General features: G+C 43.6%; 2 protein-coding genes across 3 annotated transcripts in view; both read right to left on the reverse strand.

The window, feature by feature from the left end:
* Window positions 1-6,880, reverse strand: part of LOC139391625 (TBC1 domain family member 5-like) — a 36,375-nt gene extending 29,495 nt beyond the window's left edge. Inside the window, exon 1 of one of the 2 annotated variants that reach the window (XM_071139003.1) lies at window positions 6,776-6,880. The gene's annotated coding sequence lies outside the window, so the exon portion shown is untranslated. Of the gene's footprint in view, window positions 1-6,759 lie in introns of both variants that reach the window. The other variant, XM_071139004.1, reaches the window with a different exon arrangement.
* Window positions 6,881-21,203: 14,323 nt separating this feature from the next.
* Window positions 21,204-27,261, reverse strand: part of LOC139391980 (DNA-binding protein SATB1-like) — a 35,273-nt gene continuing 29,215 nt past the window's right edge. Inside the window, exons 11-13 of the mRNA XM_071139591.1 lie at window positions 22,712-22,880; window positions 22,324-22,358; window positions 21,204-22,079 (exon numbers count right to left, since the gene is read on the reverse strand). Of these exons, the coding sequence (XP_070995692.1) occupies window positions 21,261-22,079; window positions 22,324-22,358; window positions 22,712-22,880 (1,023 nt within the window). The 3' untranslated portion in view covers window positions 21,204-21,260. The remainder of the gene's footprint in view (window positions 22,080-22,323; window positions 22,359-22,711; window positions 22,881-27,261) is intronic.

The raw sequence follows: 27,261 nt of genomic DNA on the forward strand, positions 1-27,261 counted from the left end.
CAGAAACAGAAAGCTAAATTTGACAAATGCCTTACAAAATAAAATGGCATGCAAGTGAAATACATAAAGCTACACTTTCATTCCCTCAGGGAGATTAATAAACCAACATAATGATTCACTTCCTCTTTACTGTAAACAGCACTTCATGCCTGCTGTGAAGAGGTGAAGTCCCTCTCCCTCCCTCTCCACTCCAATTAAAATAAAGATTGAGGAAGACCTGAAATGGTAGAAAACAAATTGGATATAAACTGAGCTAGACAGAGGGGCTGTGTAGTTTCTGCCCAGAGCCATAAATACTTTCTTCTGCTTTCAGTCAGTCTGATTATGTTGCTGTAGAACAGCAGATAACCTAGACATTCTGAGTTCTGACAACAGCAGAATACACTGAGGAACAACAGAAAGAGCAGGGTACTTCAGTGCTAGTATAGAAGACTACAACTTTCATGTGACTGAGGGTCCATCTTAGTGGAAGTAGTCTATACAGATTGGTTCAGTCTTCTTCACCTGTTTCAAGAAGTATGTCACACATCACAGGAGAGGCATTTAATTTTTTAATTTTACCCCCTTTTTCTCCCCAATTTCATAGTATCCAATTGTTTTTAGTAGCTACTATCTTGTCTCATCGCTACAACTCCCGTACGGGCTCGGGAGAGACAAAGGTTGAAAGTCATACGTCCTCCGATAAACAACCCAACCAAGCCGCACTGCTTCTTAACACAGCGCGCATCCAACCCGGAAGCAAGCCGCACCAATGTGTCGGAGGAAACACCGTGCACCTGGCAACCTTGGTTGGCGTGCACTGCGCCCGGCCCGCAACAGGAGTCGTTGGTGCACGATGAGACAAGGATATCCCTACCGGCCAAGCCCTCCCTAACCCGGACGACGCTAGGCCAATTGTGAGTCACCCCACGGACCTCCCGGTCACGGCCGGTTACGACAGAGCCTGGGCGCGAACCCAGGGTCTCTGGTGGCACAGCTGGCGCTGCAGTACAGCGCCCTTAACCACTGCGCCCAGGCAGGAGAGGAATTATAAGTTATTTTAAATATATTTATTTTTTTGACAAAAATTCCTTCGGGAACATGTGCGCTGTCATGTGCCTTAAACTTGTATGCCATCTGTAAATACGAATAACATTTAAATTATGAGCCTAGTTGGTTTATCCACAGAAGAATACAGGAACCTTCCCGCTAGCCATTGTCATGACGTTGGCCTGGGGGTTAGGTTTATGACAAGTCATAAATACCTCTTCCCACCTTTTCCGTTCTCTACCCTACTGAGGTTACATTTGCAAAACCCTTGGTTTACATAGAGATTCAGGGAACATCAGAAGGTGTGGGGAAATTAACTATATTCTGGTAATCCGAACAATTGAACATGTGCTTTGGAACTTAATGAAAATGATGTCAGTTCGGTTGTCACCTGAGACATTCTCATCAATGATCAGATGACAAACTCTACAGTGGAAAGTCTACACAGAGTTATCATATTCACATGGAATTGTTCAATTTAAATGTTGGAATATGAAATTATTTGTGATGGGATAAAATGTGATTTTAGCTTATAAAATGTGAGACAGGGCTCTGCTCAATCAGTGGCCCGCCCCTGTGAAGGGACATGGGCTATAAAACTTTTCAAACACACCCTCCTCTCCCTTCCTATATAAGCCCTTGACGACAATATAAAAGTTCCTGTTCCGAGGATGTAGGACGACGGTCCTATGTCAGAATGGTTCAGATAATAACTACAGAACGAAGCCAACATCAGCGTGAGCTTTGGTTGCGAATGGTATGAACTTTGAACTCTTATTCACTACAGAAGTGATACCTCCTAGCCGTCGAGTTAGCAACAGCAGATGCAACGAGGGTTAGGAAGGAACAGACAGAGTATCCCGTCTATCACCCATCGACATTACTACAACGTAACCAATTGACCACCAGAGACATTCTTCAAAGGACTCGGTTGGGCAACACGGCCTTCCATCTACCACCAACCTACCGAAGCGCAGCTCAGAGTAAATATTTATTGCATTTTCCTTTTCCAAATGGGCGGTAATTTAGAATGCATAGGATACTGTATTTACGATTGCACAGCTTCGCCTTTGTTCCTCAGTCTTCCCGCTCCTTCACTCAAACCCAGCCCCTTTGTGTAACAAGCTGTCATATTGGTTCCGCCCACTAGGGACGTTTTCCTTTATGACGTAATTTGTAATCAAGTTATGTGTATGTGTAATTCTGTGTGATTAGTTAGGTATTTAGTAAATAAATAATTAAACCCAATTTTGTATTGCTGATTCATCTTGTTAGCCAGGGTTCGTGCAGATAACTAAGAATTTACAACTTTCAGATGAGACTGAATTAAGATGACGATTGATATTGACTGCTATTGATGCAAAATATTACTAGGTCTTTAAGAGTTTATTCAGAAGATAACAGCTCTATAAGCATTATTTTGTGGTGCCCGACTCTCTAGTTAATTACATTTACATGATTAGCTCAATCAGGTAATATTAATTAATTACGGATAAATTATTTTATAGAATAGCATGTCATATCACTTAATCCGGCATAGCCAAAGACACGACACCATGATCGGCTAAGATAATGGATGGGCTGGACAGGCCAAGAAATTAGTTTGGATTGGTCTACCATGAAGCATGCTCATGTCTATAACATCAGATGCTCAGTATGTGTGGATAATCCTCTAACGCGATTTGTTTTTTAAAGATATCATTAAGAACTGAAAAAAAGTGTTCCATTGCTGCCCTGAAGTTAATAGCACTATAGACAAAGATCAGTTGGAAAACGTTGTGATGGACTACTTTTTTTTGACGATTGTTACATGCTGAAAATGAATCACGATGAGGAAATCCCTGATTTTAGGTTAAAAAAAAAAAATCATTGAACCAGACACTAGTCTTCCCCCATCACTGTCGTCAGAAGAAACAGCGAACCACAGTCGTTGTTACAAGCAAGTTGCCCGAGTTTTTAAATCAGTGGAAGCTGAGAGATGAGAGAGGCTGTTGTATAAAAACACCTGTCTCCGGATTACATTTTCAAACAAATGGCAACTACATGACAGAGAAGCAGTCATCCATATAGACGGGGAAGAGTCTAGCTACATTTTCAGATATTATACGTTTCTAATTTTGTCAGAAAGCTAATTTCATTGCAAGTTAAAGCATACTGTTAGCTAGCTAACGTTAGCTGGCTCGCTCACTATCTAACATTACGTGTATGATCTGATTAGTAATATTATTGGCATCTCAGACCATTTGCATTGCTAGTTATAGCTTAATATTAGCTAGCTAGCTAACATTGAACCTAGTTGGTTATCTTTAGCTACCTGCAGATTCATGCGTGGCAGAATGAGTTGGGATTATGGTTCATTGTTTAGCTAGCTAGATGTTTAAACAAAAGGCTATGCAAGTAACCATTTCACTGTACCGTTTACACCTTTATCCCATGCATGTGCCAAATAAACTAAACTTGGATTGGATTTGATAGTGTGTGTTCACCAGAGACGGTAATGTGAAGAACAACATGACCTGCACCAAAGTCAGATCAGGATACAGGCCAAGGACTAGTGTATTTTTACTACTACTTTATTCTTCTACTTATAGTCTTAAAATCTTTAGTTGTTTACTAGACTACCGTATTCACTCTGTTCAGTACATGGCCTTACATGTGAATCCTTAAAGAGATGGGTGGAACTAAGGCTTAAGACAGTGTCAACAATGCTGAATGGGTGTAGACAAATAAGAGCTCTCCAGTATGTGTACCAAAACATTCAATTTTCTCAAAAGTGGGGTTACAAGTTTATCAACTTTCAAAGCAGAATTACTTTCCCATTGTTCCTCAACTGCAGTGGATGATATACCATTTTGTTGCTTTGAGTCTCTACTTTACACCAAAGTAAAACATTTTTTTTAAATTAAAAACCATTTCAAATGTTGCTACATAGGATCAAATCCAGGTGGTAGATCACCTAGTACTCCCCACACAGCAAAAATACTCTACTTAAACTGTAAGCCTTCCTGGATGTAAGCCTAGCTAGCCCTAACTATATGTCACCTGCTGACACAGACTCATCACCTGCTGTTCTGTTGACAGCACTAGTCTGTCTACCTACCAACACTATAAGCTACTGTGATGTCATCCTACAGGGAAAGATAGGATGTTTATGATCCTCCTCATAATAAACTCCGAGAGATACCCACTAATTATCCAAATCCAGAAAATATATATTAAATTCTACAACCACCTAAAAGGAAGCGATTCCCAAACCTTCCATAACAAAGCCATCACCTACAGAGAGATGAACCTGGAGAAGAGGCCCCTAAGCAAGCTGGTCCTGGGGCTCTGTTCACAAACACAAACCATGAAAAAACAAAAAGATAATTACTTGACACATTGGAAAGAATAAAAAAAAATAAAAAAGAGTAAACTAGAATGCTACTTGGCCCAAAACAGAGAGGACTGACCCAAACTTAAGGAAAGCTTTGACTATGTACAGACTCAGTGAGCATAGCCTTGCTATTGAGAAAGGCCACCGTAGGCAGACCTGGCCCACAAGAGAAGAGCTCCTAAGAGAAGACAGGCTATGTGCACACTGCCCACAAAATGAGGTGGAAACTGAGTTGCACTTCCAAACCTCCTGCCAAATGTATGACCATAGACACACATTTCCCTCAGATTACACAGACCCACAAAGAATTAAAAAACTAACCATATTTTGATAAACTAATATCTACGGAGTTAAATTCCAGTGTGCCATCACAGCAGCAAGATTTGTGACCTGTTGCCACAAGGGCAACCAGTAATGAACAAACGGCATTGTAAATACAACCCATATTGATGTTTATTTATTTTCCCTTTTGTACTTTAACTATTTGTACATCATTACAACACTGCATACACACATTTCTTTATTCTTTTGGAACTTCTGTGAGTAATGTTTACTGTTCATTTTTTAAATAGTTTATTATCTAATTCACTTGCTTTGGCAATGTTAACTATGTTTCCCATGCCAATATAGACCCTTGAATTGGAGCGAGAGACCAGTGAGAGGAGCTGCTCTGATCGGAGCTGCTCTGATCGGAGCTGACAGGAAGAGTTAGGACTAGAGACCTGGTGACATAAACTCCATGCTAGGTGAAAAAAGAGAGAACCCCTGTTAAACAAACTCACATACCTACACTTCAGCACACAATTACCTCCATATTACTGCTGTAGAGGGCTCTAGTCCCATGGTCTACAGGAGCTCCCAGACCAACACACAGGCTAATGTTACTTCCCAAATGGCACCCTATTCCCTATATAGTGCATTATTTGCCCCCAGGGCCCAAAGGAACTAGTGCACTATGTAGGGAATAGGGCGCCATTGGGGATGCAGCCTATAGGCTACCACAGATCCTGAGCAGGCCAGGGTGCAGACCGGGATCCTGAAATGTTCTGTCCCTCAGTGTTTGAGACATGAAACAACCCCCCCCCCCCCCCCCCTCCACACACACAAAGAACAAAGTATGAAGACAATCATAGGCAAGAAACATCCTACTGCCCCTAGCCTAGCACAGTTTAGTACATAACTAATCAGTTTCAACCATGAGTCTGGTTCCTTTTAAGGTTTCTTTCTATCCACTACCTAGGGATTTGTTTTCCCTACAGCTGTCATCTCAGCTAGCTCTATAGAGCAGGGGTGTAAAATACACTATTATTATTATTATTTATTTTTTTAAATACTTTCTTGTTACGCCCCTGCTATAGAGACTAGGTAGCATTTGCGCATGGGTGTCCTAGAAAGATCCAATGCAGGGGGGCCTGGACAATAACTAGCTATATCTATAATCCGGAACTCCTTGTCCATCCCTCCGGATTGTATAATGGGTGGAAATCTGTAAAGAAACCGTCTGAGCCTACATTTATCTCCAAACCGACACCTATAACTCGGTTTGGGTAGACTATCCGGATGGACAGACAAGGAGTTACGGATTAGATATGTCTTCAGTAACAGGTTAGACTGGCTGCTTCCCTGCAGTCAGCGTACCTCGCTCAGAGATCATAGGGTCGACGCTGACAGAACGGTTCTTCCTGGACAGACCTCTCCTGTCCTGGCCTCCGACCAAAACAGCTCTGGATACAACCTGACTGAACGTTCACTACACTATGCAAACGCCCTGCAATTACCTAATATAATCAATGCCTTATACTGGGCCACAAGTGTTGTTGGCAACTATAACTTAGACATAATAAAAACAGGTAGGCTAGTGCATAGCTAACTAGCAAACAACAGATTCAAAGTGGAGGCCAACTGAATGTCTCAAAAGGCATCGACCGAATGTGAACACAGGGTAAATAGACAGTTAGCAACATTATAGCTTTATAGCTTTAATAACAGAAAAGGTGAACAGACACATTTCCACCGCAATGTTAGTGTGTAATATTGGCATGACTTAGCAGCTAACGTTAGTTGTCCAACAACATGGTGGTAGACCAACAAACATGTCTTTAACTAGGTAGCAACACCATGCATATTTACAATAGCAAGCAAATAATGTATTATGCCACTGCGTTGCTGATGGCTCGTAATATAATTTAATCGTTAAACTGTCTCGCTAGTTTTTTTTCCTTCAGGCTAGCTGCAAGAGCATTGCACACAGGCCCAGCTGTACACTTCCGACATGCAGCCAGATAAAGACAAAACAAAATAGCAACTTCATGCAAACACAAGAGTTGTTTCCCAATAAAAAATAATTTGTTTACTGTGAGTGTGTTTTACCAGTTCTGCTCATGCGGGGTTCCCCATCCTGGTCTGTCTGTCTTCTGATTGTAAACAGTCGCGAAACAGGCGGATATGCTGGTGCACAGCTGATAGAACATGTGACTAGGGAGGTAATATTATGGCAGCGTATTTACCATAAACATGTTCTTGAAATGATCAATCATAACAAAAACAGGATGGGTTGAGAACCCATATTAAAATAGGAACCTTGGGATATGTTTCATTTATATTACATACTTCTACATCAAAACATTATCATGCAACACATCACTATCCTCTGTCATGTGATGAATGATGAGGATTAAACGTGTGTGATGAAGGCCCACTTGCAAAGTGCATGCCTGTGAAGGCTAAAAGAGAATCTACAATGGTGAAATGGTTAAACGGTACATTAAGCAATCTTGCCCGTTGATTATTCCCAAACAGACTGAGGAACAATGCTTACATTGTTTTAGGGTTTGCAGCATAATAAGAGACAGCCCCTGAAGAGCCCCATAGCCACTAGCCCTCTGTAAGTAGAGCAGACAACTATTGTGTCAGATTGATATGTTTGTGTGTGTGTGTGTGTGTGTGTGTGTGTGTGTGTGTGTGTGTGTGTGTGTGTGTGTGTGTGGAAGCATGTGCAGGGTTGAATTCAAGAAATTTAAGCAGCCTATCAATCAATGTTTTTGAAACCAGTGGACAGCCGGTGAACAATGCACTCTTGGAACAGCTGCAATGTGTGGATTGAAGCCCATGGAATAAAAGTGGGGCTTTTATTTCTCAATCCAATTCACGCTGATACAAAGTAAATAAATACATCCATAGCCCTATTGATTCTTAAATAATATAACTTTAGAAATGCCTTATGAGTTTAGTTCAACTGTCACACTCCATGAGAACCCAAAATATGGGCTTGTTTTATTCCAATGTTTGTAGACTGTAAATGTAAACAAACACCCTATAGCCTCATAACATGGTTAAAACAATACTTCTAATATTGTGGAGTGTCAGTCCTTGCATCCATAGCTCTGTCTATTAATCTGAGAGTGGGTACATTTCTCCAGGTCCATCCCTCCGCATTTTACCAAAACAGAGGCGGGGAGACCGTTTAGTTATTATTTAATCTGTGGATTTGTCCTTTAAACAGCTGCATATTATCAAGATATCAAAATGTCACCAACAAAAAGGTAAACAATAGGCCTATCGCAAATGCAGCATATGGCATTCATTTTTCACATGTAAATAGCACTTTTCAGTAGTTCTCAAAGCAGGCCATTACATTTTTCAACTCGAATTAAATGAGCCCAATCAGTCCTCCATGACAACAAAATCATAAACAACAGAGTAGGGCTGGCTAATAAGTCCTTAGTTTTGGGGTCATGCTCAGGTAAAACAATTTGGATATCTATACTTCCATATTCCAAGTCCTGTTCTTGAAGATCAAGGGGTATAACATTTATTGGAATGACTGGAATTCTGATAGACTTTGTTTTTAATGTAAAGATATCATTTAACCATATTATTATATGTAGTAGAAAGTGATGGGTTAGAAGAAGCCTACATAACCAACCCATGAAGTAAAATTTAACATGCCAGCTATGCAAACTTTAACATTGATTTATCCTGCAATAGATGTCGTTCAATTGGTAACATACATTTTTGTATTCTTCTAATGCCTCTTAAGGGGAAAGTAATCTAAAAGTAACTGAATGTATCAGATTATGTTACTGAGTTTGGGTAATCAAAAAGTTACATTACTGATAAAAATGTTGGACAGGTAACTAGTAACTGTAATGGATTACATTTAGAAAGTAACCTACCCAACCCTGCGTGCATGCATGTGTGGTGTGTTTGGGTGTTCACGAGGGAGCCAGCTGTGATCAGTACCATCAACTGAGAACCCAGGGGAGGCCAGTTTATGGCAAACTTACCCCTGTCTGGAGAGCAATGTGAGTATGGCAAACTTACCCCTGTCTGGAGAGCAACGCGAGTATGGCAACCTTACCCCTGTCTGGAGAGCAACGCGAGTATGGCAAACTTACCCCTGTCTGGAGAGCAACGCGAGTATGGCAACCTTACCCCTGTCTGGAGAGCAACGCAAGTATGGCAAACTTACCCCTGTCTGGCCAAGACAGGTATGAAAGATGTTATAAAAAACATTCCATTAAAGAGCAACTGAAGGCATTAAGGCACGAACAAGCTTGGCACACCTGTATTTGGGGACTTTCTCCCATTCTTCTTTGTAGATCCTCTCAAGCTCTGTCAGGTTGGATGGGGAGCATTGCTAGACAGCTATTTGAAGGTCTCTCCAGGGATGTTCGATCAGGGTAAAGTCCGGGTTCTGGCTGGGCCACACATAGACATTTAGAGACGTGTCCCGAAGCCACTCCTGCATTGTCTTGGCTGTGTGCTTAGGGTCGTTGTCCTGTTGGAAGGTGAACCTTCGTACAAGGCTGAGGTCATGACGGCTCTGGAGCAGGTTTTCATCAAGGATCTCTCTGTACTTCGTTCCGTTCATCTTTGCCTCAATCCTGACTAGTTTCCCAGTCCCTGCCGCTGAAAAGCATCCCCACAACATGATGCTGCCACCAGCATGCTTCACCGTGGGGCTGGTGCCAGGTTTCCTCCATACGTGATTCAAGTGATGCTTGGCATTTAGGCCAAAGAGTTCAATCATGGTTTCATCAGATCAGAGAATCTTGTTTCTCATAGTCTGAGAGTCTTTAGGTGTCTTTTGTAAACTCCTAACAGGCTGTCATGTGCCTTTTACTGAGGAGTAGCATCCGTCTGGCCACTCCACCATAAAGGCCTGATTGGTGGAGTGCTGCAGAGATGGTTGTCCATATGGAAGGTTCTCCCATCTCCACAGAGGAACTCTGGAGCTCTGCCAGACTGACCATCGTGTTCTTGGTCACCTCCCTGACCATGGCCCTTCTCCCCCAATTGCTCAGTATGGCCGGGGGGCCAGCTCTAGGAAGAGTCTTGGTGGTTCCAAACTTATTCCATTCCATGATGGAGACCTTCAATGCTGCAGAAATGTTTTGATACCCTTCCCCAGGTCTGTGCCTCGACACAATCCTGTCCTGTCCTTTTTTCTCTGACATGCACTGTCAACTGTGGGACCTTCTATAGACAGATCTGTGCCTTTCCAAATCATGTCTAATAAATTGAATTTACCACAGGTGGACTCCTATCAAGTTGTAGAAACATCTCAAGGATGATTCATGGAAACATCACCTGAGCTCAATTTCGAGTCTCATAGCAAAGGGTCTGAATAGTTTTGTAAATAAGGTATCTCTTTATATGTGATTCTATGCTAACATGCTGACCACACCTCTCACGTTGCGTGTGTGTGTGTGCAAACGTTGAAAAATAAATGTACACATACATGTTATTCAATCATTGCACCCACACTGCTCGCACGCATCAACAACCATTTGCGTAACCAGGCACTAAAATAGAACTTGGTTCTATTCGTGACACTTGACGGGCTGCAAGTCTTGTCTCTCCGATGTCCTCATTGGTTTTTAGGAGCATATACCCACGTGGGTGATTGCAAGATGAACTGAGGTCCACACTCCAGTCCAGTTGGTAGCGGTATAACACCTTAAAGTTGGTTGTCAAGCACCATATAAAGTCCAAAGAAAAAGATGAAGCCTGAAGGAGGAGAGATTACTGGAAATGAACTTGGTTTACCCTTTTATCTGTGGACTAACTGTCGGAGGAGATGACCTTGTGCATTTAAGTTAAAATAACAACCCAATGTTTATATCCCAGGACAAATTAGCTAGCAACAGCAAGCTAGCTAAATAGGACAAATTAGCTAGCAACAGCAAGCTAGCTAGCTAAATTTCCATTAATATTTAATGCTTTTCAGCCTGTCCCCAAATTAATATAGTTGGTTTAGAGATCATTTTGATATTTCAACCTGCGTGTCCTGATCGCATCTAGTGTGGGTGGACAAAATCAACATGCGAACGGTCTGATCGGCATGTAGCCTAGTGGTTAAAGCGTTGGACTAGTAACCGGAAGGTTGCAAGTTCAAATCCCTGAGCTGACAAGGTACAAATATGTTGTTCTGCCCCTGAACAGGGAGTTAACCCACTGTTCCTAGGCCGTCATTGAAAATAAGAATTTGTTCTTAACTGACTTGCCTAGTAAAATAAATACAAATAAATAAAAAAGAGACTTGTAAGGTTTTTGGTGAGACACTGATAGAGAAACTGACACTGATTATCAAGAGCGGTTCTCAGACAAATCTAACTCATTAGTTCTGATTAAGATATGCTTAATGAGATAATTAGAGACAATTGATGATAATAGGAGGATAATATGAAAATAAATGTAACGCACAAAGTTCGATGGAAGTTTATACATTTATAATTTTGAAAAACGTTGAGGGAGTGTGTATGTGTGTGTGAGAGAGAGAGAAACCATTTGTATGGGGACTTATTTTTAAGATTGCTTTTGACAAGTGTTGATGATACTTCAATGCTGATGGTGCTTCATACTTCTCAGAGTTGACTGCTTGGTGACAGCCATGAAAGTTATCACAGCCATGAAGGTCATCACAGTAAAAGGCAATGAGTCTCCAGTCCATTAAGAACCTCAGTAATGTCTGATGGGAGAGAGTAAGGGGGGAGGGTCATTAACCTGTCCTGCATTAAGAGTACTACAGGAGGATGTTGATATGGGAGGGGGAGATGGGGCAGCGTAACGAAACAACAATGTCTAATCATCATCATCATTACCATCGTAATAATAATCAGGAGCGCTGCATTTTCAGAAACGCCATTAACGTTATTATCGCTAATATTACCGATGACGAGGATTCCACGGGCCCTGATTGGCCCCGGTAGAGATGTCGTCATGGTAACAGATGACAGAATGCCGCAAATCTTTATTGAATTATGCTAAAAGACATTCAGAGCAAATGGGGCTTGAACGATTCACTATCTGGTGAAGAATAGCAACGGGCAACATCATCGAGCAGAAGAACATAGAGAGAGAGAGACATAATGAAAGAGAGACAGAATTACAGAGAGACAGAGATAGACAGTGGCAGACAGAAAACTGAGAGGCACTAACCTATGTCCGACAAGACACAGATTCACTCAGACAGAAAGCACCAACATTTTACAAGGTGACAGACTGTAACTAAATAAAGCTGATAAACTGTGCATTCAATCTATTTAAAGTTTTAGGCCTACAATTAAACACCTGTATCTATTAATGCTCTGTCTGAGACTTACAGATTGTTTGAGCATTGAAGTAGTTGAACATAGTGCATGATGGAAAACGTGTTAATCTGACAACAACATCCATCAACTCAGCCAGGACAACCTGTTTGATACCCAACTGTTTTTGTTGTTGTTGTTGTTTTTTGTTGCCTGTCTTGCATGTTATTTTGCCATTAATACGATGCCCCTTGAATTTGTACACATTTTGTTACATTACAGCCTTATTATAAAATTGATTAAATAAATAAACTCCTCACTAATCTACACACAATACCCCATAATGACAAAGTGAAAACCGTTTGGGTCTGAAAAGGGTCTGAAAAGCATTCAGACCCTTTGCTATGAGACTCGAAATTGAGCTCAGGTGCATCCTTTTTCCAGTGATCATCCTTGAGCTGCTTACACAACTTTGGAGTCCACCTGTGGTAAATTCATTTGATTGTACATGATTTGTAAAGGCACACACCTGTCTATTTAAGGTCCCACAGTTGACAGTGCATGTCAGAGCAAAAACCAAGCCATGAGGTTGAAGGAATTGTCCAGAGAGCACCGAGAAAGGATTGTGTCAGGGCACAGATCTAGGGAAGGGTATCAAAACATGTCTGCAGCATTGAAGGTCCCCAAGAACATAGTGGCCTCCATCATTCTTAAATGGAAGTAGTTTGGAACCACCAAGACTCTTCCTAGAGATGGCCGCCTGGCCAAACTAAGCCAAGGACCTTGGTCAGGGAGGTGACCAAGAACCTGATTGTCACTCTGACAGAGCTCCAGAGTTCCTCTGTGGAGATGGGATAACCTTCCAGAAGGACAACCATCAATCAATCAAGAGTATGAGAAACAAGATTCTCTGGTCTGATGAAACCAAGATTGAACTCTTTGGTCTGAATGCCAAGCGTCACGTCTGGAGGAAACCTGGTACCATCCCCACGGTGAAGCATGGTGGTGGCAGTATCATGCTGTGGGGATCATTTTCAGCGACAGGGACTGGGAAACTAGTCAGGATTGAGGCAAAGATGAACGGAGATAAGTACAGAGAGATCCTTGATGAAAACCTGCTCCAGAGCCGTCATGACCTCAGCCTGGGATGCAGGTTCACCTTCCAACAGGACAACGACCCTAAGCACACAGCCAAGACAATGCAGGAGTGGCTTCGGGACACGTCTCTGAATATCCTTGTGTGGCCCAGCCAGAGCCCGGACTTGAATCCGATTGAACATCTCTGGAGGGACCTTAAAATAGCTGTCTAGCAATGCTCTCCATCCAACCTGACAGAGCTTGAGAGGAACTGCAGAGAAGAATGGGAGAAACTCCCCAAATACAGGTCTGCCAAGCTTGTAGCTTCATACCCAAGAAGACTCTAGGCTGTAATCACTGCCGAAGGTGCTTCAATAAAGTACTGAGAAGTGGGTCTGAATACTTGTGTAAATTGTGATATTTCCGCTTTTTTTTTTATACATTTGCAAAAATGTAAAAAATACTGTTTTTGCTTTGTCATTATGGGGTGTTAAAATTAAACAAGTAAATAATTTACAAGTAAATTGGAATCAAATTGAACCCCAGTCTCAAATCCTCTACTAACTAGGAGTACATTGATGAGGAAAAAAAACAATTTAATCATTTTTAGAGTAAGACTGTAACATAACAAAATGTCAGGGGGTGTGAATACTTTCTGAGGGCACTGTATCTGATCTGATCTATCTAATCAGTCAGACTTGTGGGAAAGTACTTGTTATCACTCAGGAAGTTGTAGTGGCTGGTATCGTCATCACTCCTTCCCAGCTACACTATATACACAAAAGTATGTGAACACCCCTTCAGATTAGTGGATTCGGCTATTTCAGGTGTATAAAATGTGTATAAAATTGAGCACACTGCCATGCAATCTCCATAGACAAACAGTGGTAGTAGAGGGGCCTTACTGAAGCGCTCAGTGACTTTCAACATGGCACCCACATAGGATGCCAGCTTTCTCATAAGTCAGTTCGTAAAATGTCTGCCCTGCTAGAGCTGCCACGGTCAACTGTAAGTGCTGTTATTGTGACATGGAAACGTCTAGGAGCAACAACGGTTCAGCCGTGAAGAGGTAGGCAACATAAGCTCACAGAACAGGACTGCATAGTGCTGAAGCGTGTAGTGTGAAAAAATTGTCTGTCCTCGGTTCAACACTCACTACCGAGTTCCAAACTCCCTCTGGAAACAACAGCAGCACAAGAGCTGTTTGTCGGGACCTTCATGAAATGGGGTTCCATGGCCGAGCAGCCGCACACAAGCCTAAGATCTCCACACGCAACGCCATGCAAGACTAAGATCAACACACAAGCCTAAGATCACCAAAGCTCGCCACCATTGGACTCTGGAGTAATGGAAAGGCTTTCTCTGGAGTGATGAATCACGCTACACCATGTGGCAGTTTGACGGACTAATCTGGGTTTGGCAGATGCCAGGAGAAAGCTACCTGCTCCAGTGCATAATGCCAACTGTGTAGTTTGGTGGAGGAGGAATAATGGTTTGGGCTAGACCCCTTAGTTCCAGTGAAGGAAAATCTTAACGCTACAGCATACAATGACATTCTAGACAATTCTGTGCATGACAATGCCCCCGTGAACAAAACGAGGTCCATACAGAAATTATTTGTTGAGATCGGTGTGGAAGAACTTGACTGCCTGCACAGAGCCCTGACCTCAGCCCTATTGGATACCTTTGGGATAAATTGGAACACTGATTAGAATTCAGGCTTAATCGCCTAACATTAGTGTCCGACGTCAATGCTCTTTTGGCTGAATGGAAGCATTGCCCCACAGCAATGTTCCAACATCTAGTGGAAAGCCTTCTCAGAAGAGTGGAGGATGTTATAGCAGCAAAGGGGGGACCAACTTCATATTAATGCCCATGATTTTGGAATGAGATGTTCGACAAGCAGGTGTCCACATACTTTTGGTCATATAGTGCATCACTAAACTAAACTATGACATCCGCCCTAGGGTAGTTGCGCAAAGCGAGTTTTGTCCCTCTCCTTCCGAGCATTAGAAGTGTGTGTCTGAACGAGATGATCTAAAACCCAACCTATATTTCCTCACTGATTCTGTATCATGCCAGTGTAATACGAGAATGTGAGGGTAGGGTTGTTGCCAAAAATGTGTTAGTCCATCATCAGATTGATAAACCACAAGTTGAGGTTGTGGAGACTTCACCAATCTATCAAAAACACTGCACCACGGCTCCTTAATGATGTTGGACACCATTAGTCTAACTCTAACCCTACAACCCTGCCGCACCACTGCTCATGTCACACCCTGTTTCACCTGTCCTTGTGATTGTCTCCACCCCCTCCAGGTGTCGGTTGTTTTCCCCAGTGTATTTATCCCTGTGTTTCCTGTCTCTTTGTGCCAGTTCGTCTTGCACACTTCCAAGTCAACCAGCGGTTTTCCCGTTCACCTGCTTTTTGCTATTGTCCCTTTTCTCTAGTCCTCCCAGTTTTGACCCATACCTGTTTCTGGACTCTGTACCCGCCTGCCTGACCATTCTGCCTGCCTTGACCACGAGCCTGTCTGCCGCTCTGTACCTCCTGGACTCTGTACCCGCCTGCCTGACCATTCTGCTGCCTTGACCATGAGCCTGTCTGCCGCTCTGTACCTCCTGGACTCTGTACCCGCCTGCCTGACCATTCTGCCTGCCTTGACCACGAGCCTGTCTGCCGCTCTGTACCTCCTGGACTCTGTACCCGCCTGCCTGACCATTCTGCCTGCCTTGACCACGAGCCTGTCTGCCGCTCTGTACCTCCTGGACTCTGTACCCGCCTGCCTGACCATTCTGCCTGCCTTGACCACGAGCCTGTCTGCCGCTCTGTACCTCCTGGACTCTGTACCTGCCTGCCTGACCATTCTGCCTGCCTTGACCACGAGCCTGTCTGCCGCTCTGTACCTCCTGGACTCTGTACCCGCCTGCCTGACCATTCTGCCTGCCTTGACCACGAGCCTGTCTGCCACTCTGTACCTCCTGAACTCTGTACCTCCTGAACTCTGTACCTCCTGAACTCTGTACCCGCCTGCCTGACCATTCTGCCTGCCTTGACCAGGAGCCTGTCTGCCGCTCTGTACCTCCTGGACTCTGATCTGGTTTTGACCTTTTGCTTGTCCACAACCATTCTGTTGCTTACTCCTTTTGGATGAATACACATTGTAAGACTCCAACCATCTGCCTCCTGTGTCTGCATCTGGGTCTCGCCTTGTGCATTGATACTCATGAGTGATGTTTGACACTATTACTCTAACCTTACAGCCATCCTGCATCACTGCACTACCATAGGTGCTATCTAGAGCCTAAAATGATTCTTCAGCTGTCCCCATTGAAGAACCCTTTTTGGTTCCAGGTATAACCCTTTTGGGTTCCATGTAGGACCCTTTCCACAAAGAGTTCTATGTGGAACCAAAAAAGGTTCTCCCTGGAATCCAAAAGGTTTCTCCTATGGGGACAGCCGAAGAACCCTCGTGGAACTCTTTTTTCTAAGAGTGCATTACTCATGCTCAATCAACTATTGTTGATTGAAATGTTGGCTAGTTGCACTCAATGATATCAAAGGTAACATTATTGTTCTTTGAACTGGTCAGAGTAAAAAAACAGTGTGTGTGTTAATAGTGTATATCAGAGCGTCTCCTTTGTGCTCCAAAGTGAGCTTTTAACGTCCTCAACAGAACGATCGAGAATAATAAGACGTTATTAGATATATATGAAGTAAACTATATGCTAATGTATGACTAATGAAAGTCATTTGATCTATTAACTGTAATTTGGCCGTGTTCTACTTCTCGCTCTTCTACAGCAGAGTTTATAGAAAGAAATTAGAGGCAGTTTGTCTCACGCATTAGTCTTTCTGTGCACAACGCATAACATAAACTCAGAATTAATATGTGAGAAATTATCTTTGAAAATTATGATTTACTCTCGGGAGAGAAAGGTTTATTAAAATACGCAAAAAATAATCTAAAGAGAGAAAATGTGCAGTTGATTAAAGAGTCCTCGCCTTGAACAACATTAAAGAATAATTAAGATGATTTCACTTCATAGGCCTATGCAGTGGCAGTTACTGTGTGGAGGTGTTTTTAAAAAGTCAAATTGCTTCTCTGAAGGACTTAATCTCGTATGAATGGTGTTTAAATATATCATGTGATATGATTTATTTGAAAAAAATAATTAAAACACCGAACAACCAGTCTGGCTTGAGAGGAGGACGCAGTCAGTCAGTCTGTCAGACAAGCCAGGAGATTTTCATTAGGGCTCATCGTTTTGTCAGACGTTTTCAGATCCTCCATAGTAGCCGTTCCTCCGTAGGTAGCTGATCCTCCATAGTAGCCGTTCCTCCGTAGGTAGCTGATCCTCCATAGTAGCCGCTCCTCTGTAGGTAGCTGGTCCTCCATAGTAGCCGCTCCTCCGTAGGTAGCTGATCCTCCATAGTAGCCGCTCCTCTGTAGGTAGCTGATCCTCCATAGTAGCCGCTCCTCCGTAGGTAGCCGATCCTCCATAGTAGCCTCTCCTCCGTAGGTAGCTGATCCTCCATAGTAGCCGTTCTTTCATAGGTAGCTGATCCTCCATAGTAGCCACTCCTCCGTAGGTAGCTGATCCTCCATAGTAGCCGCTTCTCCGTAGGTAGCTGATCCTCCATAGTAGCCGCTCCTCCGTAGGTAGCTGATCCTCCATAGTAGCCGTTCCTCCATAGGTAGCTGATCCTCCATAGTAGCCGCTCCTCCGTAGGTAGCTGATCCTCCATAGTAGCCGTTCCTCCGTAGGTAGCTGATCCTCCATAGTAGCCGTTCCTCCGTAGGTAGCTGATCCTCCATAGTAGCCGCTCCTCTGTAGGTAGCTGGTCCTCCATAGTAGCCGCTCCTCCGTAGGTAGCTGATCCTCCATAGTAGCCGCTCCTCTGTAGGTAGCTGATCCTCCATAGTAGCCGCTCCTCCGTAGGTAGCCGATCCTCCATAGTAGCCTCTCCTCCGTAGGTAGCTGATCCTCCATAGTAGCCATTCTTCCATAGGTAGCTGATCCTCCATAGTAGCCATTCCTCCGTAGGTAGCTGATCCTCCATAGTAGCCGCTTCTCCGTAGGTAGCTGATCCTCCATTGCTGACAGTGTAGCACCCAACTGGGTGATGCATCGGCTGCAGAAAAGTGCCAGAAACTCAACCACACATCAGCAGTGGTCAGGAACAAACTCTGCCTATCTGACATCTCAGACATAGCACTCTCCACCTTCCAACCGGCAGGTCAAACAAAAAAGCTGGAGCTGTTGCTTCATTATTTAAATAAAAACATTAAGCCATCCAGCTAGCCAAGGCAAACAAACAGATTTAACAGCAAAGTCTTGTAACTTTGACATTGAAGACCATCATATTTATGTGATCAAAACAGAGATTTATCAAGAACAAAAATTATTGATATAAAAATGTAACAAAAAATGTATTGTGGTTAGATGACTCCTGACACTAGGCCTATATGATAACATTGATAATAAATGATAACGTTTCTGGGCATCTACTTATCAACAAGTCATCTTGTACCCCAGAATGAGGAAACCTGTGAGGGGGCTGATGTGTAGTAGGAGTTAAATTTGATGAGACTGAACCTGTGTGGCTGGTGTTCGTCACATGATGGTCCCAGGTATCACAAAGTAAAGTAATGAAATGGGGGGGGGGGGGGGGGGGGGGTCATTACCACCACGAGCACGTATTCCCCAATTAAGGTGACACCAACCTCCTGTGCTATACAACATAAGAGCAATAGCCAACAACGCATTTCCCCATGTTACACTGCGGAATGACAAGATTGACTTAAAATCAAAACAACAGCAACTCAGTTAATGTCATTGATTATACACAGTTGAAGTCAGAAGTTTACATACACTTAGGTTGGAGTCATTAAAACTCGTTTTTCAACCAATCCACAAATTTCTTGTTAATAAACTATAGTTTTGGCAAGTCGGTTAGGACATCTACTTTGTGAAAAGTAATATTTCCAACAATTGTTTACAATTCCAGTGGGTTAGAAGTTTACATACACTAAGTTGACTGTGCCTTTAAAAGGCTTGGAAAATTCCAGAAAATGATGTCATGGATTTAGATGCTTCTGATAGGCTAATTGACATCATTTGAGTGGATGTATTTCAAGGCCTACCTTCAAACTCAGTTCCTCTTTGTTTGACATCATGGGAAAAGGAAAAGAAATCAGCCAAGACATCAGAAAAATATTTGTAGACCTCCACAAGTCTGGTTCATCCTTGGGAGCAATTTCCAAACGCCTGAAGGTACCACATTCATCTGTACAAACAATAGTACTCAAGTATAAATGCCACAGGACCACACAGCCGTCATACCGCTCAGGAAGGAGACGCGTTCTGTCTCCTAGAGATGAACGTACTTTGGTGCGAAAAGTGCAAATCAATCCCAGAACAACAGCAAAGGACCTTGTGAAGATGCTGGAGGAAACAGGTACAAAAGTATCTATATCCACAGTAAAACAAGTCCTATATCGACATAACCTGAAAGAACACTCGGCAAGGAAGAAGCAACTGCTCCAAAACCGCCATAAAAAAAGCCAGACTACGGTTTGCAACTGCACATGGGGACAAAGATCGTACTTTTTGGAGAAATGTCGTCTAGTCTGATGAAACAAAAATAGAACCGTTTGGCCATAATGACCATCTTTATGTTTGGAGGAAAAAGGGGGATGCTTGCAAGCTTAAGAACACCATCCCAACCGTGAAGCACGGGGGTGGCAGCATCATGTTGTGTGGGTGCTTTGCTGCAGGAGGGACTGATGCACTTCACAAAATAGATGGCATCGTGTGGCAGGAAAATGATGTGGATATATTGAAGCAACATCTCAAGACATCAGTCAGGAAGTTAAAGCTTGGTCGCAAATGGGTCTTCCAAATGGATAATGACCCCAAACATACTTCCAAAGTTGTGGCAAAATGGCTTAAGGACAACAAAGTCAAGGTATTGGAGCGGCCATCACAAAGCCCTGACCTCGATACTACAGAACATTTGTGGGCAGAACTGAAAAAGCATGTGCGAGCAAGGAGAACTACAAACCAGGAGTCAGGAGGACTGGGCCAAAATTCGCCCAACTTATTTGGTTCATACTCTCTACTATTATTCTGACATTTCACATTCTTAAAATAAAGTGTTGATCCTAACTGACCTAAGACAGGGAATTTTTACTAGGATTAAATGTCAAGAATTGTGAAAAACTGAGTTTAAATGTATTTGGCTAAGGTGTATGTAAACTTCCGACTCAACTGTCGTACATTTCTTTTCAAGGGAATAATAACTGAGCAGGTGTGAACATGTAAGAAAAAAGATGCCTGTCTACCTGTTAGTCTGTTTGGGAAAAAACAGCTTAGATTGAAAATAATATTTGTAACCATAGATACCACAGAAAAAACAACCAAATCAACAGTAGCTCCATTTTATAAGTGTTTAATGTGTGACGAAGCAAATCATAAAATCACAGGTATAAATACAAAATTAATTAACATCCACATTCATTGCATTTCTGAACAGATAAATTATTAAAGATGTTAAAAACAACCACTTCGATCAAGTTACTCATAAATCGATGGAATTAACTATTTTAAAACAAATACATGTTTACAAAGATGATAGGTTAAATCAAAGGCAGTTATACACACATTATTTGCATATTAGCCTTTTCTTCTACAGTTGACCAACTGAAGTATTAAATTGCATGAGTGAAATAATTTGCATACACAATTTGAGAGAAGCCACTCAAATATGTTGATTGTTGACCATAAAATAGCTTAAGACAATTGATTTTACTGTCAGTCAAAGAGACACCTAAAAGTGGACGTTGTGACAGAAAGATATAAGAAAGCATATTTGAGTTTGGTGACAGAGAAAGAAATCAAAACAAACTATTCACATTTCAGTATCATCAGAATCCAGAGAGGACGATCTAGCCATAGGACCAGGTGGGTAGTGATGCATACTACAAGGCATTTGTTGGCATAATGTGTTTAAAATGGGATCCTCAACAGTTAAAATATCTTGTGTAACTACATAGTCTCATTTCCTTTCACAAAGACAGTCCTTTATTTCAATGTTTCATTACAAATAAGGGAATCACCTATTATGACACATCATTACTACAGTTCTTCAGAAAAGGGGAATATTATTTTTTGCAGTAGCGTAGTGAAAATATCTAGTTGAGTCATTGGGTTTGAGGGGACAACTAGTGGTTGGAGCCATGCTATTCATCAAAGTCATGTGGTTGGGTTGTCTCCGGCTGTGATTGGTTGGAGTCATGTTGCTCCTCCTCCTTTAGGGTGACGACGGTGTTAGTCTGGGTGCTCACATCCAACTCTTTCCCCCCCTCCCACTCTATTACCTCTTCCCCCTCCATGTCCTCCTCCTCCTCTCCACCTATCTGTCCAGTGGGATCTACGGCTCCTCCTTCTTCCTTCTCCCCTGTAGTTCTGTCAGGCTGGGTTGGGAAGAGCAGGTCCTGGTCCCTGTGGTTCTGGCTGGGAAGTTGGTTGTGGTGGATCTCACTGTAGTCATGTCTATAGTTCTGGTGTGTGTAACTGTGGTGGTGGCAATGGAAGAAGCTGAGGATGGTGTGTTTTGGCAGGCCCAGCTGGGCTGACAGGGTGTGGACAGCCTCCTCGTCTGGGTTCAGACCCACGTCCTGGATGAAGCTCTGCAGGATCCCCTGCGCCTCCCGGGACACCCGAAACCCCTCACCCCCCTCACCATTACGCCCGCCATTGCCCTCCCCGTTACTCTGTCTGGCCCCCGACCAACCTCCCTCGCCCCCTTCCTTGTCACTACTACCCCCAGCCCTACTCCTATTGCCCAGACCAGTAATGTCCTCTACCCTCCCATCAACCTTACTACCCCCCAACCAGGTCTTCAGTTGGCCCCCACCCCCCTCAGTCTCGGCTTGTGATGCTGTGGACGGTTGTCGTGGAGGCAGGCGAGGCCCCGCCTGGGGCTGCAAGGGCCGCAGGGACCGAGGGGTCAGGAGTCGTTGATGGTGTTGCTGTGGCAATGGGGAGTGGCGTTGGAGCTGGTGGAGACAGATGGAAGTGAAGTTCTAAGCAAACGAATGGGAGCTGATGATAGGCTGTGTTACAGGAGGACCAAACTACACGTATGAACACTATCGTCAAACAGCTACACAACTCTACATTCAATTATCTACATACGCATGTGTAACGCATGTACATTAACGGAGTAGAATTATGTGTATGTGTTGTGTGTGCGCTTCCATCCGTATACGTGTGTGTGTAGGCTATACCGGGTAGACTGACCAGTGTGTAGTCATTGACTAGCTGTGTGAGTCTGTCTCTACAAAGTTGTTTTTGTGTTTGTGTTGACTGTGTATTACTGTATGAGTGTGTGTATGTACAGATGTAGGATCTTAATTTGACCAGCATTGTTATAGCAAAACAATCCTGCAGCAACTGGATTTTAATGTTTAGTCAATAATGTTGCTTGATCGGTGGTTAGGCTATCAGTTGGCTAAAATGAAGCTACATGAAAAGTGCATTACTGTTAATATGTGGTAGTGCAGGTTTTCAGTGAATTTATGTATATCAAAAAAACTAATTGTCATTTGTTGCGGCGTAGGAAAATTCTCAGCAACAACATAGTGATCAAATTAAGATCCTACATATGTACAGGCTATATAGAGTAGACTGACCAGTGTGCAGTGTTGCTGCAGAGCGTTGCTCTCCTGTTCGTAGATGGCATCTCGCTCCGTCTGAGCCAGACTCAGGAAGCGCCTGATCATACACAGGTTCTCCCACAGGGTCCGGTTCTCCGGGGACGGATCCTCCTTCCAGCGCAGCAGCTCACACAGCCAGCCCTGCAGAACACATATCAGAACCCAGTCAGAGAAACCATAGAAAAGGAACCTTTTCAGAACCCCTTCAATAAAATAAAATGTTATTTGTCACATGCTTTGTAAGCAACAGGTGTAGACTAACAGTGAAGTGCCTACTTACTGGTCCTTCCCAACAATGCAGAGAGAAAATAGAGAAATAATAGAAAAGTAAAACACGTAATAATAAAAGTAATAATAAATACACAATGAGTAACAATAACTTGGCTATAAACACGAGGTACCTGTACCGAGTCGATGTGCAGGGGTACGAGGTAATAACTTGGCTATAAACACGAGGTACCTGTACCGAGTCGATGTGCAGGGGTACGAGGTAATAACTTGGCTATAAACACGAGGTACCTGTACCGAGTCGATGTGCAGGGGTACGAGGTAATAACTTGGCTAGAAACACGAGGTACCTGTACCGAGTCGATGTGCTGAGGTACGAGGTAATAACTTGGCTATATACACGAGGTACCTGTACCGAGTCGATGTGCTGGGGTACGAGGTAATAACTTGGCTATATACACGAGGTACCTGTACCGAGTCGATGTGCAGGAGTACGAGGTAATAACATGGCTATATACACAAGGTACATGTACCGAGTCGATGTGCAGGGGTACGAGGTAATAACTTGGCTATATACAGGAGGTACCTGTACCGAGTCGATGTGCAGGGGTACGTGGTAATAACATGGCTATATACACGAGGTACCTGTACCGAGTCGATGTGCTGAGGTACGAGGTAATAACTTGGCTATATACATGAGGTACCTGTACCGAGTCGATGTGGTGAGGTACGAGGTAATAACTTGGCTATACACACGAGGTACCTGTACCGAGTCGATGTGCAGGGGTACGAGGTAATAACTTGGCTATATACACGAGGTACCTGTACCGAGTCGATGTGCTGAGGTACGAGGTAATAACTTGGTTATATACACGAGGTACCTGTACCGAGTCGATTTGCTGAGGTACGAAGTAATGAGGTAGATATGTACATATTAATAGGAACAAAGTGACTAGGCAACATGATAGATAATAAACAGTAGCAGCAGTGTATGTGATGAGTCAAAGTTAGTGCAAAAAGAGTCAATGCAGATATTCCGGGTAGCTATTTGATGAATTATTTAACTAACTTTTAGCAGTCTTATGGTTTGGGGGTAGAAGCTGCTCAGGGTCCTGTTGGTCCCAGACTTGGTGCTCTGTTCAGGAGCCTTTTGATCCCAGACTTGGTGCTCTTTCAGGAGCCTTTTGGTCCCAGACTTGGTGCTCTGTTCAGGGTCCTGTTGGTCCCAGACTTGGTGCTCTGTTCAGGAGCCTTTTGGTCCCAGACTTGGTGCTCTGTTCAGGGTCCTGTTGGTCCCAGACTTGGTGCTCTGTTCAGGAGCCTTTTGGTCCCAGACTTGGTGCTATGTTCAGGGTCCTGTTGGTCCCAGACTTGGTGCTCTGTTCAGGGTCCTGTTGGTCCCAGACTTAGTGATCTGTTCAGGGTCCTGTTGGTCCCAGACTTGGTGCTCTGTTCAGGAGCCTTTTGGTCCCAGACTTGGTGCTCTGTTCAGAAGCCTTTAGGTCCCAGACTTGGTGCTCTGTTCAGGAGCCTTTTGGTCCCAAACTTGGTGCTCTGTTCAGGGTCCTGTTGGTCCCAGACTTGGTGCTCTGTTCAGGAGCCTTTTGGTCCCAGACTTGGTGCTCTGTTCAGGAGCCTTTTGGTCCCAGACTTGGTGCTCTGTTCAGGGTTCTGTTGGTCCCAGACTTGGTGCTCTGGTACTGCTTGCAGTGTGGTAGCGGAGAAAACAGTTTATGACTTGGGTGGCTGGAGTCTTCGACAATTTTCCGGGCCTTCCTCTGACAGCCTGGTATAGAGGTCCTGGATGGCAGGGAGCTCGGCCCCAGTGATGTACTGGGTCATACGCACTACCCTCTGTAGCGCCTTGAGGTCGGATGCCAAGCAGTTACCATACCAGGCGGTGATGCAGCCAGGCAAGATGCTCTCAATGGTGCAGATGTACAACTTTTTGAGGATCTGAAGACCCATGCCAAATCTTTTCAGCCTCATAAGGGGGAAGAAAATTGCCATGCCCTCAACACGACTGTGTTGGTGTGCTTGGACCATGTTAGAAACTTGAAGCTATCGACCCGCTCCACTACAGCATCGTCAAGCAAGATACTAAAATGAAGTTTACTATCTTTAGTAAATATAGTAAATCAGATGTTCTGTGCTTTTCATGAGTAGAAAACAACAGTTATTAATGCTTTATACAAAGCAAGTACACATCAAACTCATAGCAGAACCCTTCTCTGTATTAGGAGCTGGAGGACGGGAGGAGCGAAAGCAGCAACAATGCCAAGCTTTCCACCTCTACACAATTACAGTGACACACACACACACACACACACACACACACACACACACACACACACACACACACACACACACACACACACACACACACACACACACACACACACACACACACACACACACACACACACACACACACCTGGCCGTAGTCCAGCACTAGCACAAACAGCCATCCAGATGCAGTAAGCAGATACAACACAGAGCAACATGGTGCTGCCTGCCAAACAGCCATACACTAACGTGAGCTGACACAATCGTATTACAGAGAGAAAGAGAGAGAGAGAGAGAGAGAGAGAGAGAGAGAGAGAGGGAGTGGGGGGGGGGGGGGAGTGGGGAGGAGAGAGAGAGAGGGAGAGAGAGAGGGAAGGTGGGGTTTGAGAGAGAGAAAGAGGCAGAGGGAGAGAGGGAGAGAGAGTGAGAGAAGGTGGGGTTTGAGAGAGAGAAAGAGGCAGAGGAAGAGAGAGAGAGAGAAGGTGGGGTTTGAGAGAGAGAAAGAGGCAGAGGGAGAGAGGGAGAGAGAGGGAAGGTAGGGTTTGAGAGAGAGAGATATTAAACAGTAGCCCAGCAGGGGTAGAGTACCACCTGTCAGTGTAATGGCATTGACCTCAACATGACCTTATAGAGGAGAACAACCTGATCCTCACTGAAGTACTTTATACTGGAGAGAGAGAGAGAGAGAGAGAGAGAGAGAGAGAGAGAGAGAGAGAGAGAGAGAGAGAGAGCTAGAGAGGAGAGAGAGAGAGAGAGAGAGAGAGAGTGAGAGAGAGAGAGAGCGAGAGAGTGTACATTGTTACAACACTGTACATATATATATATATATATATATATATATATATATATATATGTATAATATGACATTTGTAATGTCTTTATTGTTTTGACATTTCTGTATGTGTAATGTTTACTGTTAATTTGTATTGTTTATTTCACTTTTGTATATTATCTACCTCACTTGCTTTGGCAATGTTAACACATGTTTCCCATGCCAATAAAGCCCCTTGAATTGAATTGAATTGAGAGAGAGAGAGAGAGAGAGAGAGAGAGAGAAGTACATAAAAAGAGAGGGACAGAGAGACAGGGAGAGATAGAGAGAGAATGGGGAGATGAAAATATGGTTAGAGAGAGAGGGACTGAGAGAAAAAGGTATATGGAATGAGAGACAGAGTGACTAAATGAGAAAGAGAAAGACAGAATCATGACAGAAAGAGAGGCTGAGAGAGACAGAAGCAGAGAAAAACAGAAGCAGAGAGAAAAAGAGGCAGAGAAAGAGAGGAAGAGAGAAAGAGGCAGAGCGAAAGAGGCAGAGTGAAAGAGAGGCAGAGAGAAAGAGGCAGAGCGAAAGAGAGGAAGAGAGAAAGAGGCAGAGCGAAAGAGGGGCAGAGCGAAAGAGGCAGAGCGAAAGAGGCAGAGATAAATAGAGACAGAAAAATAGAGACAGAGAGAAGGAGAGGAAGAGAGGAAGAGGCAGAGAGAAAGAGGCAGAGAGACAGTGAGGCAGAGAGAAAGAGATGTAGGGAGAAAGAGAGGCAGAGAGAAAGCGAGGTAGAAAGCGAGGGAGAGAGAAATAGAAGCAGGGAGAAAGAGAGGCTGAGAGAAAGAGAGCGAGAGAAAGAGAGACAGAGACCTCAACAGATGAAATCCTCTATTCCACTGAGGGAAATGATCCCCAAACAAAAGGCAACAACAAGCTGATGGTTGACAGAAAAAGAGAGAGTGAAAGAGAGGCAGAGAAAAGGAGAGCCAGAGAGAAAGAGAGGCAGAGTGAAAGAGAGGCAGAGGCAGAGAGAAGGAGAGGCAGAGGTAGAGAGAAAGAGTGGTAGAGAGAAAGAGAGGTAGAGAGAAAGAGAGGCAGAGAGAAATTGAGGCAGATAGAAATAGAGACAGAGAGAAATAGAGGCAGAGAGAAAGAGATGCAGATGCAGAGAGATGCAGAGAGAAAGAGAGGCAGAGAGAAAGAGAGGCAGAGAGAAAGAGAGGCAGAGAGATGCAGAGAGATGCA

The sequence above is a fragment of the Oncorhynchus clarkii genome, chromosome 32, assembly GCF_045791955.1.
Source record: "Oncorhynchus clarkii lewisi isolate Uvic-CL-2024 chromosome 32, UVic_Ocla_1.0, whole genome shotgun sequence".
Taxonomy (NCBI): Eukaryota; Metazoa; Chordata; class Actinopteri; order Salmoniformes; family Salmonidae; genus Oncorhynchus; species Oncorhynchus clarkii.